Here is a 12,449-nt window from a genome sequence, read left to right on the forward strand (position 1 = left end):
CCTGCCTAACGCTCTCCCTACAGAATCAGCAGCAACCTCTCCCTATGCTAAGATCGGCAGAAGTAAGATGGCGGTCGGCGTGCACGCCCTTTTATACCCCCTGTGACGCCCACCAAAGCAAGCCAATCACTTGCATGCCCTTCTGAAAGATGGTGGTGACCCGTGCCTATGTCATCACGTTGCCCACAGTGTCCGTGGATCCTGATTGGCTGAAAAAGAGCGCAAAACAAACTTTTGAAACGCGACTTTGGCGCGTAAGTCGCCGACCTCGTGGCCGACCTCATCCTAGGGTCGGGTTTCGTTTCATGAAACCCGACTTTGCCAAAAGTCGGCGACTTTTGAAATTTTTCGACCCGTTTCGCTCAACTCTACTCATCACCTAATAACATTATAGATAAGTTTGGATCTGACCAATGAGACCTCAGCAGAATGGGGCCCATCTGCTGCTCTATTAATTTCCTATGGGGCTTCCGAGTTCTGCTCTCGTTTTTTTTGGCAGCCCCAGAGAGAATAAATGGAGCGGCCATCGGGTATCTGCAATGCTGGTCCATTCTAGTGGAGATAAAAGTGCCCTGTTCAGCCGATCAGTACGGTCCTAGCGATCGAACCCTGACCAATCAGATATCACCTACAGTTGTGGCCAAAAGTATTGACACCCCTGCAATTCTGTCAGATACTCAGTTTCTTCCTGAAAATGATTGCAATCACAAATTCTTTGGTATTATTATCTTCATTTAATTTGTCTTAAATGAAAAAACACAAAAGAGAATGAAGCAAAAAGCAAAACATTGATAATTTCACACAAAACTCCAAAAATGGGCCAGACAAAAGTATTGGCACCCTCAGCCTAATACTTGGTTGCACAACCTTTAGCCAAAATAACTGCGACCAACCGCTTCCGGTAACCATCAGTGAGTTTCTTACAATGCTCTGCTGGAATTTTAGACCATTCTTCTTTGGTAAACTGCTCCAGGTCCCTGATATTAGAAGGGTGCCTTCTCCAAACTGCCATTTTTAGATCTCTCCACAGGTGTTCTATGGGACTTAATTTAGGTCTGTACTCATTGCTGGCCACCTTAGAAGTCTGCAGTGCTTTCTCTCAAACCATTTTCTAGTGCTTTTTGAAGTGTGTTTTGGGTCATTGTCCTGCTGGAAGACCCATGACCTCTGAGGGAGACCCAGCTTTCTCACACTGGGCCCTACATTATGCTGCAAAATTTGTTGGTAGTCTTCAGACTTCATAATGCCATGCACACGGTCAAGCAGTCCAGTGCCAGAGGCAGCAAAGCAACCCCAAAACATCAGGGAACCTCCGCCATGTTTGACTGTAGGGACCGTGTTCTTTTCTTTGAATGCCTCTCTTTTTCTCCTGTAAACTCTATGTTGATGCCTTTGCCCAAAAAGCTCTACTTTTGTCTCATCTGACCAGAGAACATTCTTCCAAAACGTTTTAGGCTTTTTCAGGTAAGTTTTGGCAAACTCCAGCCTGGCTTTTTTATGTCTCGGGTAAGAAGTGGGGTCTTCCTGGGTCTCCTACCATACAGTCCCTTTTCATTCAGACGCCGACGGATAGTACGGGTTGACACTGTTGTACCCTCGGACTGCAGGGCAGCTTGAACTTGTTTGGATGTTAGTCGAGGTTCTTTATCCAACATCCGCACAATCTTGCGTTGAAATCTCTTGTCAATTTTTCTTTTCCGTCCACATCTAGGGAGGTTAGCCACAGTGCCATGGGCTTTAAACTTCTTGATGACACTGCGCACGGTAGACACAGGAACATTCAGGTCTTTGGAGATGGACTTGTATCCTTGAGATTACTTATGCTTCCTCACAATTTGGTTTCTCAAGTCCTCAGACAGTTCTTTGGTCTTCTTTCTTTTCTCCATGCTCAATGTGGTACACACAAGGACACAGGACAGAGGTGGAGTCAACTTTAATAATAATAATAATAATAATAAATTTTATTTTTATAGCGCCGACATATTCCGCAGCACTTTACATTTCAGAGGGGATTTGTACAGACAATAGACATTACAGCATAACAATAATCACATACAGTAGATTATAACAAATACCAAGAGGAGTGAGGGCCCTGCTCGCAAGCTTACAGTCTATGAGGAAAGAGGTAGACACGAAAGGTGGGTGGTAACAGTTGCCCTGATTGTATGGACCAGCCATAATGTTAAGTGTGTAACAGTACAGACACAGAGGGCTAATGGATGCATAAAGCATGTGGGAACATGATGCTGGGAACCTGGTTATGGTAAAATTTTTGGCTCTGCCACACAGGGATAGGTTAGGTTAATGTGTTGAGGCGATAGGCCAGTCTGAATAAATGCGTTTTCAGGACACGCTTAAAATTGTGGGGATTGGGGACTAATCGTATTGACCTGGGAAGTGCATTCCAAAGAATTGGCGCGGCACGTGTAAAGTCTTGGAGACGGGAGTGGGAGGTTCTGACTATTGAGGATACTAACCTCAGGTCATCAGCAGAACGGAGGGCGCGGGTAGGGTGGTATACTGAAACAAGGGAGGAGATGTAGGGTGGTGCTGAGCCATGGAGGGCTTTGTGGGTGAGGGTAATAAGTTTAATAAGTTTAATCCATGTCAGTTTAATCCATGTCAACTGGCTGCAAGTGTGATTTAGTTATTGCCAACACCTGTTAGGTGCCACAGGTAAGTTACAGGTGCTGTTAATTACACAAATTAGAGAAGCATCACATGATTTTTTGAACAGTGCCAATACTTTTGTCCACCCTCTTTTTTAGGTTTGGTGTGGAATTATATCCAATTTGGCTTTAGGACAATTCTTTTTGTGTTTTTTCATTTAAGACAAATTAAATGAAGATAATAACAAAGAATTTGTGTTTGCAATCATTTTCAGGAAGAAACTGAGTATTATCTGACAGAATTGCAGGGGTGTCAATACTTTTGGCCACAACTGTATCCTTTTAGATGTGGCAATAGTTTATCTTCACCGGATGACCCCTCTAAGACCCCCAGGCATTGAATCTAGTCCCAGAAAACCACAGGGTGTTAAAGTCATAATATGGACATTAAATCGAGTCTGTATTAGGTTTATCACATTTAATATTAACATTAAGCGAGACCTGTCCAGCATTGGCCGCCTGTCTATCAGCTAATACGTGCAGATTGTGAGTTTTGCATGTGTCGAGCAGATGGGCGAGTTTTAGAGAAGCAAAAAGAGAAAAAAAAAAAATTAAAATTAAATCACCTGGAACCAGAAGCTCAATTCCAAAAATAGTGAGAATGAAATATAGCAGAGAGCGGCAGGGGAAGTTGGCAGCGCTCCGCACCAGAAGGTACCGGTTACAATACAAGATAAACATTTTGAGAAGCCTCAGCTGTGGAGAAGAATAACGAGGCGTTATTTAACCCAATAAAGCTTACCCCCAAGAAATTAATTTAAGAAAGGCCCGGCTCCTTCATGCCTCCCTGCCTATGTGTAATCTGGATTTCGGCATCTGGTTGACGTGAGGGGTGAAAGGCAGACACCTTCACTGCGGCCGGTTGGGAGAGTGGGATGTTTTAGCAGTAGTTAATATAACTGGTTCTTAGGGTGTAGGGCGAGCGCCGCAGATGGTACCGTCTCTGACAGATACTGAACAAGTAATCCTTTTCATGTTCCTTGCCCGCTTACGAGGAAGGCATGCAGAGGCCGAAGCGAAGATTAGGATTTAGTCAATATTAAATTAAGGTATGACACGCTGGGAAGCAGATCATGGAGAGCTGGAGGATCTGGCAACATAGCAATAAAAGTAATAAATAAAAACACAAAAGCAAAAAGCTACTTTTAAAAATGAATGCAACATATCATAATAAATTTATACAGTGCAAAATTAAGGAAAAAAAAATCTAAAAATGATGGCAATTATTTGGAGACGTAAAGCATGATACCTCAGTGTGATGCAGAATACTAATATCTACTTTTTTTGTGAGTGATTTCTTTTAATGCACATTTTGATGAAAGTGTATGAGCCCATCTGCCAGCAATAGAGCAACCTCTTAAACATGAGTTTCAATACTAAAGACTCACTTCTCTCAAGTCTCAAATGAACTGGAGAAGTATGGCAGGAGCCTATTCTTCTCCAGCGTTTAGACATTTATAAATGTACATTGTAGAACATCCATCTTTGTAGCTCAGGTCCTTTAGGCAGTTAGATGCTTTTGCTTAAAAATTGACCCTATAATTGGGAAACAACACTCAAAAGATAGACAGGCTCCAGTCAGGGTTGCCCCGTCATCTCAGGCCAGAGTTTTCCCATCATCTCCTGCCAAGGCTCTCACAACATCTCTAGAGAGGACTCCCCCATCATCTCCAGCTAATGCTCCCCCATCATCTCCAGGCAGGATTCCCCATCATCTCAGGCTAGGGCTCCATCATCATCTCCAGCCAAAGTACCCCCCATCAAATTCTACCAAGGCTCTCACATACCGTAATCTCTTACTAGGACTCCCCAATCTTCTCCAGCCAACGTTTCCCCATCATCTCCAGCCATGGCTCCTCCATCATCTCTGGTCAGAGCTCGCCATCTTCTGACAAAGTTCTTTCATCATCTTCAATCTAAGTTCTCCCATGATCTGCAGCCATGGCTCCCCCCCATCATCTCCATCCAAGTCTTCACCATCAACTCCAGCCAGGGCTGTGTCATCATCTCCAACCAGGCCTCATCATCTCCAGACAGAGTTTTTTATCATCTCCAGCAATGATTCCTACATCATCTCCAGCCAGGGCTCTCCCATCTTTTCCAGCCAGGGTTCCCGATTCATCTCCAGCCAGAGTTCCCCCATCATCTCCTGACAAGTCTCTCACATAATCTCTAACCAGGACTCCCCAATCTTCTCCAGTCAAGGCTTCACCCATCATCTCCAGCCAGGGCTCCTCCATCATCTCTAGCCAGAGCTCCCCCATCATCTTCTCCCAGAGTTCTTTAATGATCTCCAGCCTAAGCTATCCCATGATCTGCAGCCATGGCTCACCATCATCTCCAGCCAAGTCTTCACTATCAACTCCAGCAAAGTTTTCCCAGTCATCTCCAGCCAGGCCTCATCATCTCCAGAGTTCAACTATCTATATCTGAAACTGAACCTGTCAAAGACTGAACTCCTTGTGTTTCCTCCCTCTACTAATGTACCTATACCCGACATTGCCATTTCCGTGTGTGGTTTCACTATTACTCCCCAGCAACATGCCCGTTGTCTTGGGGTCATACTTGACTCAGAGCTTTCCTTCGCCCCCCACATTCGATCACTGGCTCGCTCTTGTCATCTGCACCTCAAAAACATTTCTAGAATTCAACCTTTTCTTACTTTTGACTAAGCAAAAGCTCTTACTGTTTCTCTTATTCATTCTCATCTCGACTATTGTAACTCTCTTCTAATCGGTCTCCCTCTTACCAAACTCTCCCCCCTGCAATCTGTCTTGAATGCTGCAGCCAGGATCATATTCCTCACCAATCGTTACACCGATGCCTCTACCTTGCGCCAGTTATTACACTGGCTACCCATCCACTCCAGAATCCAGTACAAACTTATTACCCTCACCCACAAAGCCCTCCATGGCTCAGCACCACCCTACATCTCCTCCCTTGTTTCAGTATACCACCCTACCCGTGCCCTCTGTTCTGCTGATGACCTGAGGTTAGCATCCTCAATAATCGGAACCTCCCACTCCCGTCTCCAAGACTTTACACATGCTGCGCCAATTCTTTGGAATGCACTTCCCAGGTCAATACGATTAGTCCCCAATCCCCGCAAGTTTAAGCGTGCCCTGAAAGCGCATTTATTCAGACTGGCCTACCGCCTCAACACATTAACCTAATCTATCCCTGGGTGGCACAGCCAAAAGTTTTACCATAACCAGGTTCCCCGCATCATGTTCCCACATGCTTTATGCATCCATTAGCCCTCTGCGTCTGTACTGTAACACACTTAACATTATGGCTGGTCCATACAATCAGGGCGACTGTTACCACCCACCTTTCGTGTCTACCTCTTTCCTCATAGACTGTAAGCTTGCGAGCAGGGCCCTCATTCCTCATGGTATCTGTTATGATCTATGTGATTATTGTTATGCTGTAATGTCTATTGTCTGTACAAGTCCCCTCTGCAATGTAAAGTGCTGCAGAATATGTCGGCGCTATAGAAATAAAATTTATTATTATATTATTATTATCTATCATCTCGAGCAATGATTCCTCCATCATCTCCAGCCAGCGTTCCCCACCATCTCCAATTAAAGGTCCCCCATCATCTCCATTCAGAGTTCTCCCATCATCTCCAGCCTGGGCTCCTTTTTCATTTCCAGTCAGGGCTCTCTCATCATCTCCAGCCAAATTTTCCCCATAATCTCCTTCCCATAATCTAAAGCCAAGGCTTCCACCATTATCTCTAGTCAGGGCTTCCCCATTATCTCCAGCTAGGACTCCCCCATCATCTCCAGCCTATATACAGACATGTCTGGAGAAGAGCAGATACACTATGAGAATCTGTTTATCATTGTTGACTTTTGTGTTTAGGTGAAATAATAGACGACATATGTTTATCTAAGTAACAACTCCGCCGCCATCTGGGATGATAAGTCTCACCTCACAAGCAATGCTTGTATCACAGTTTATATAAAAATACCTCAATGTCTTGTACATGTATAAAACATCTATACAGCAAAGCCGAGGTGACACACTGTAGTAGGCTGTGCCAGCACATCTCAGCAATGATACTACATGCATTTTGGTGCCAGTGACAGCCATATTCATTTTCCGAACCCCTTAAAGGAAAATCCACTTTTGCCTTTTCCAATTTTAAGTTGGATAAAAATTTCTTTATTTTTAGCCTTTTTATCTTATCAGATTTGTTAGTCTACATAACGTAACATGATGTTTTGACTCGCATTTGCCAATATATTTGTGCTAGTTTTTGGTGCAACCTGCCAACAACTATCGGATATTATTATGTGCTGCAAAAATGTCACTTTTTTTCTGATGTGTCACTTATTCATAGTCTCCATGTTCAAGGCAAATTGGTTAAGCCGGGTGCAAATTTATATTTCTGACTTCCAGACAGTTCCAAGTGCGCCAAAGTTACTAATACACAGACCTTATATTGTTTTTAGACTCCATTTTGGGGTACGTGTGTAACCTAGCATTTAATTTACAGTAGACAAGCTTGTGCTCTTGGGGTGGTGGGGATGATCGCCGAGTGAATCCTCGAATATTTCAGGTCAGAGATTCTCCAGTCCCAGGAGTTAATGTGGCAGTGAGACTGTTAATTAACGCTGCCCTACCATTAGTGAATTTGTGGGCACAACAGGGCAAACCTGGAGGTACAAATCCGGGGAGTAGCTTCCATGAGGAGAGTACATGTGTTCCAGAATATTAAAGATGTGATTGTGAAGACGGCTTCCACTGGAAAATACATTGTGGCAGTGCATAATGCGGAGACCATCCTAGAAAAGTTGTCAAAACTCCATGGAAGTGCAAAAGTCTCTGGAAAATCCCCCGCAAGCAAAATTGCTGGTGCATAAGTCAAGAGTGCGCCATCATCATCAGATGAAGCGCCAAGATCCAAGTGCACATTCAGGAGGTGGTAAATGGGGAGTGACGGGTGTGTGGCCTTAAAAGTGGAGTGTCAATGTAAAAAAATATTTCTATAACCGTAGTGGTCACACATGATCAAATTGCTCTGCTCTCACAATGGACTTTGGCATTCCTCTTCTTGTGACCAGTTTGGATCCCAGTAGTTGGACCAGTAATGATTGTACAGTTATATCTAATCTTGTGACCAGGTTATGTAAACCCCATGAGGCATAGCTGACAAATATTTTTTTTTTTGGAACAAACACTTCACCTTTTTGACAGAGGACACCCCATTTTTCAGGCTATGCCATGTTACTTTCCCCAGATTTGGACTCAGCGCCACGAGGAAGAAAACATTTGGGAGTTGCTTTGTTTGGAGGTTTGGACTTGTCAATTCTTACTGAAATGAAGGAGGTCTGTCCTCTTTCTGTAGGGGTTCAAGAGATTTGGAAAGAAGGCAGGAGTGGTCACACATTGGTGGGTAGATATGTTCCTTGGCTTGTCTTGGCCAAAGTAGCATACTATAGTGTTTCTGTGACGGCAAGGAGATAAGTGGTTGTCAGACACATCTAGTGCCGCTTCTACTGGATTCCTTTGATGGAATTCTAACCTGTCCAGATATTTTTTGCCAAGAAAGAAAATATTGTGTTCACCTGTCTAGTAAGGTATGATATGTATCAGTGGTGTGGGGACACAGGTCAAGACATATAGAGCGATATTTGACATTTTTCCAATATTAGGGTGTAATAATTTTATTAATTTTGGGGAAATTTTCATCCTAATTTGCAAAGAACATCTTACAAATAGACCCTATAACCCCCCCCCCCCGGTGAGTGGAATCCTGCATATTCCCATGTATCATTTCAGCACATGGTAAAATTCCAACACATTTAACCCCTTACGAGATGCCCATACAACTTCTCACCTGAACGAGTCCTTGCCAGCCTCACGGCTGTTGTCGTGGACATAGCGAACCTTCTGAGCCGCCACATCCAACTGGCTGAAACTGGAAATGGGCACGCCAGGAAAATTGATGTACTCAATCTGACCATGAACAGGTGGCACAGAAACGGCGTACAGCAGCTTCTCTGGTTTTCCCGTGCCATCTGTTGCCATAAGAACATCTGTCATCAAGGTCACCCTGTCACCCTCTGTTAAAGTTACAGGGCTGGTGAGTAAAACAATGTCACCTATGGAAGGAAAAACGGGAAACGAGAGGATGAGAGGAAGCACAAAAGGAGCAGAAATGATGAACGAACAGGAACAAGACACGGCATTGTGCACCATTGTGCAGTATTATGTGTCATGGCGTCATGTGCATCCTTGTATTTATATGTGGGTAAGAATTAATTATGTAACATTTTATATGATTGTAAATATTTGTGCGTCATTGTATCTTATTGTGCAGAAAATATCTGCAGTTATGAATTTCGCCCGTCATTCTTCTGACTCGTTTTTCATCAATTCTGTTGACGATCGTTTACTGCAGTCGAAGTCGACCATTCTTATCAACGTCTACCAAAATATGGAAAATCTCCTTGCTTTTTAAAAATAAATTAATCTTTCTCTCTTCTTTTGTTTTTGTCTTTTTGGTTTTTTTTTTTCGCCTTTTATACATTCAATTGAGTTTTTGCCTTTTGATGAATCTGAAGCCAAATTTCTTCTGATGACTTCAGCCATTGTGAGCTGTAGAAAAGGAACACAATGTGTTAAACGCTTTTGCTTCCAGCCTGGATGTCGTCCGTCGTTAAGCAGATACAGGCTTTATTATGTCGAGCAGCTTATTGGTTTTGGCAAAGGAATCCTAATTATATTAAAAGTGATGACGGACAAAGAACTTTGGGAGCAACAAGCTGTGTTTGGCTGTATTCTCTGCTGTAAAACCTTTGAAACCAATTTGAATGCATGGTCACAACCACACAAACTGTAGGGAGAGGAGCCTGTAGGAGCGCACCGCTGAGATCAGCCTATTAGCCCGGAACTCCGGCTCCTACCAGATCACAGGGGCCCGATCGAAAGACGTTTCATAGATGTGTGGAGATTTGACGTGCATGACATATGGAGTCACAGGGATGATACACATCATACGCTGGGTGCATCTGACAACGTGTCGTTAGTATTGATGGACGGCCTATGCTTTTACTGATCCTTCACTATGCAACTCGCCATCTGAAATCAAATAAAACTAGTTTTATTTTTAAATGGAAAAATTAAAAAAAAGAAAATATGATCCTGATCATACCGACCTCTACTCTGGAAGGAAACTGACGTGGGTCAGAAGTACCGAGCGTATGTAAACCCCTACTAGATGGGTTTTTAGAAAAAAGGACCGCAAATGATTTCTGTTATGTAAAATTACAAGGGCTTGCCCTCCCCTTATCCAGTTTCTGGTTCTCTGCCGCTGCTTCAATCTCTGAATTTTGGCTACATTGCCAGAGCCAATGAGTTCAGTGACTTGCTGCAGCGGTGACTACCACTGAGCTGAGTGATTGGCTGCAGTGGTCACTATATTGGTAGTGACACTGCGCCGAGTGATTGGCTGCAGAGGTGATTATATTAAGAATCAACTGATAAACAGCCATAGGGTCCCATAAAAAGTAAACACTTTATAGAATGCAAATATAAAAGAATGGATGATAGGTACAATGGTAGGGGCAGGGAACAATGCACACACCAGATGGCCACACATCAAAAATGGGTATCCAGACCAGCCACCTCTTTAGTGACAAGGAAATACCTGGATAATGCAGAAGTGAACGACCGTCAGCCCTCCCCGACGTGCGTTTCGGAGTGCAAAGCTTCTTCCTCAGGGAGCGTCCCCTTCCTTGTCACTAAAGATGTGTGGCCGCTTTTTTATGGTATTTACCTTTTCTGGGTCATGCGTGCACTTGCTCTGATAAGCTGCAGCCTGCATTGTGTATTATATTAGTTATGTGGTATACTGTATGCAGAGGTGGCTGGTCTGGATACCCATTTTTGATGTGTGGCCATCTGGTGTGTGCATTGTTCCCTGCCCCTACCATTGTACCTATCATCCATTCTTTTATATTTGCATTCAATAAAGTGTTTACTTTTTATGGGACCCTATGACTTTTTATCAGTTGTTTCTTAGCATGCTCTTTGCAGTTGGCCCTGAATTGGTCCAAAATATACACATGTATTGAGTGGCAGGTGGTATTTGCCCTCTAATTATTTATATTATTTCCCTCTTACATGTGTCATGTTTGCTACAATTTGTTCATATTTGGTGACTATATTGGTAGTGCCACTGAGCTGTGTGATTGGCTGTAACAGTGACTACAGTGGTAGTGCCACTGAGCTGAGTGACTGGCTGCAGTGTTGACTATGTTGGTAGTGCCACTGAGCTGAGTGATTGGCTGCAGTGTTGACTATGTTGGTAGTGCCACTGAGCTGAGTGACTGGCTGCAGTGTTGACTATGTTGGTAGTGCCACTGAGCTGAGTGATTGGCTGCAGTAGTGACTACAATGGTAGTGCCACTAAGCTGAGTGATTGGCTGCAGTGATGACTATATTGTTAGTGCCAATGAGCTGAGTGATTGGCTGCAGTGTTGACTATGTTGGTAGTGCCACTGAGCTGCGATTGGCTGCAGTGGTGACTACATTGCTGTAGCCACTGAGCTCAGTGATTGGATGCAGGACTGATGTGAACTGACTCCATTGCGTCACTTCTGGAGCCTGGAGCAGTGGCGGTGGCGAGCCCGCACTGGGGCAGAAGCAGGTACGGACTGGGGCTAAAATTCAGCCCTGGCATTTGAAATCACACAGGTCCATGTTGTCCCCGTCCTCTAGCACCAGATGGGGATATATTACTATTATTACCCTGGATGAAGGAAAGCAAGATTTACTACAGGACCCATATTTCTAATGATACCTGTGGCCTGCTGGGGTAAGTGACTTTGTGCTCCGTCACAACTCTTAACAATATGAGCGTCTTGAAAACACCGATTCTGCTAACAATGTAGCAGACAAGGCAGCCCACGACCAGACCGGCCCTTCTGGCATTTGCCAGAAATACCAAATGGCCAGTCCGGCCCTGGGCAGCAGAGGGTGACCTCTCTCTGTTAGTTTACGCTATGGTAATTATTTGCGCACTCGATGGGACTATTTAATAGAGGGAATTTTCTGCAGATTCCAATCACAACTTAGTATGGAGAAACTTCAAGGGGAAGTCCGGGAGGAGAAAAAAAAACATAATTATAATGTTCTTATAAATTCCTAAAAGCCTTTAATTAGTAGAGTACATTGAATTTGTCGCTGACAGAACCCTGTTCTTCAATGTTGATCGCTTCGTATCTCTCATAGGTGCCTGTTCAGTGCCGGACTGGGGTGCCAATGGCCACCAGTAACATTGAGTGTGGTGGCCCACTGTTCAGCTAATATCATATTATCCTCTCTCACAAATTTGCCTACATTTCTATGTAATAATAAACGGGGTAGTTTATTAAATGTTGAGATGATGCCCTTGTCTGTACATAGTGAATCATGTAATGCGCCAACTACTCATATAGGTGACATGGAGAGCCCATCACTGCATGGCGGCCCACCGGAGGATCCTCCTGCTCTCCGTTGGGCCAGTCCGAGCCAGCCTTCCTCATAACATGTTAGGACAGGATTCTTTATCATTTTTGACATTTTATTATATTGTATTTATTATTTTATTATTTTTTTTGTCCTAGAAAGCCGCTATAAGGCTACCTCTGGATGTAGCCTTAACGAGTACCCATCATTTAATTGTTTTCCATAAATCAATAGTACATATGAAAGTAAGAACCTTAGGTGGACAGATGAAGCCCCTTAATCCTGGGGGATATATAAGTCAGTGTATTGTGTCTG

General features: G+C 43.7%; 1 protein-coding gene across 1 annotated transcript in view; it reads right to left on the bottom strand.

The window, feature by feature from the left end:
- The window catches only part of LOC141048722 (FRAS1-related extracellular matrix protein 1-like), a 176,826-nt gene that overhangs the window by 90,271 nt on the left and 74,106 nt on the right, over positions 1–12,449 (bottom strand). The window contains exon 24 of the mRNA XM_073544597.1: positions 8,521–8,785. Coding sequence (XP_073400698.1) covers positions 8,521–8,785 — 265 coding nt within the window. The remainder of the gene's footprint in view (positions 1–8,520; positions 8,786–12,449) is intronic.

This window comes from Dendrobates tinctorius, unplaced genomic scaffold, assembly GCF_039654945.1.
Source record: "Dendrobates tinctorius isolate UK_male_01 unplaced genomic scaffold, ASM3965494v1 ptg000138l, whole genome shotgun sequence".
Classification (NCBI taxonomy): Eukaryota; Metazoa; Chordata; class Amphibia; order Anura; family Dendrobatidae; genus Dendrobates; species Dendrobates tinctorius.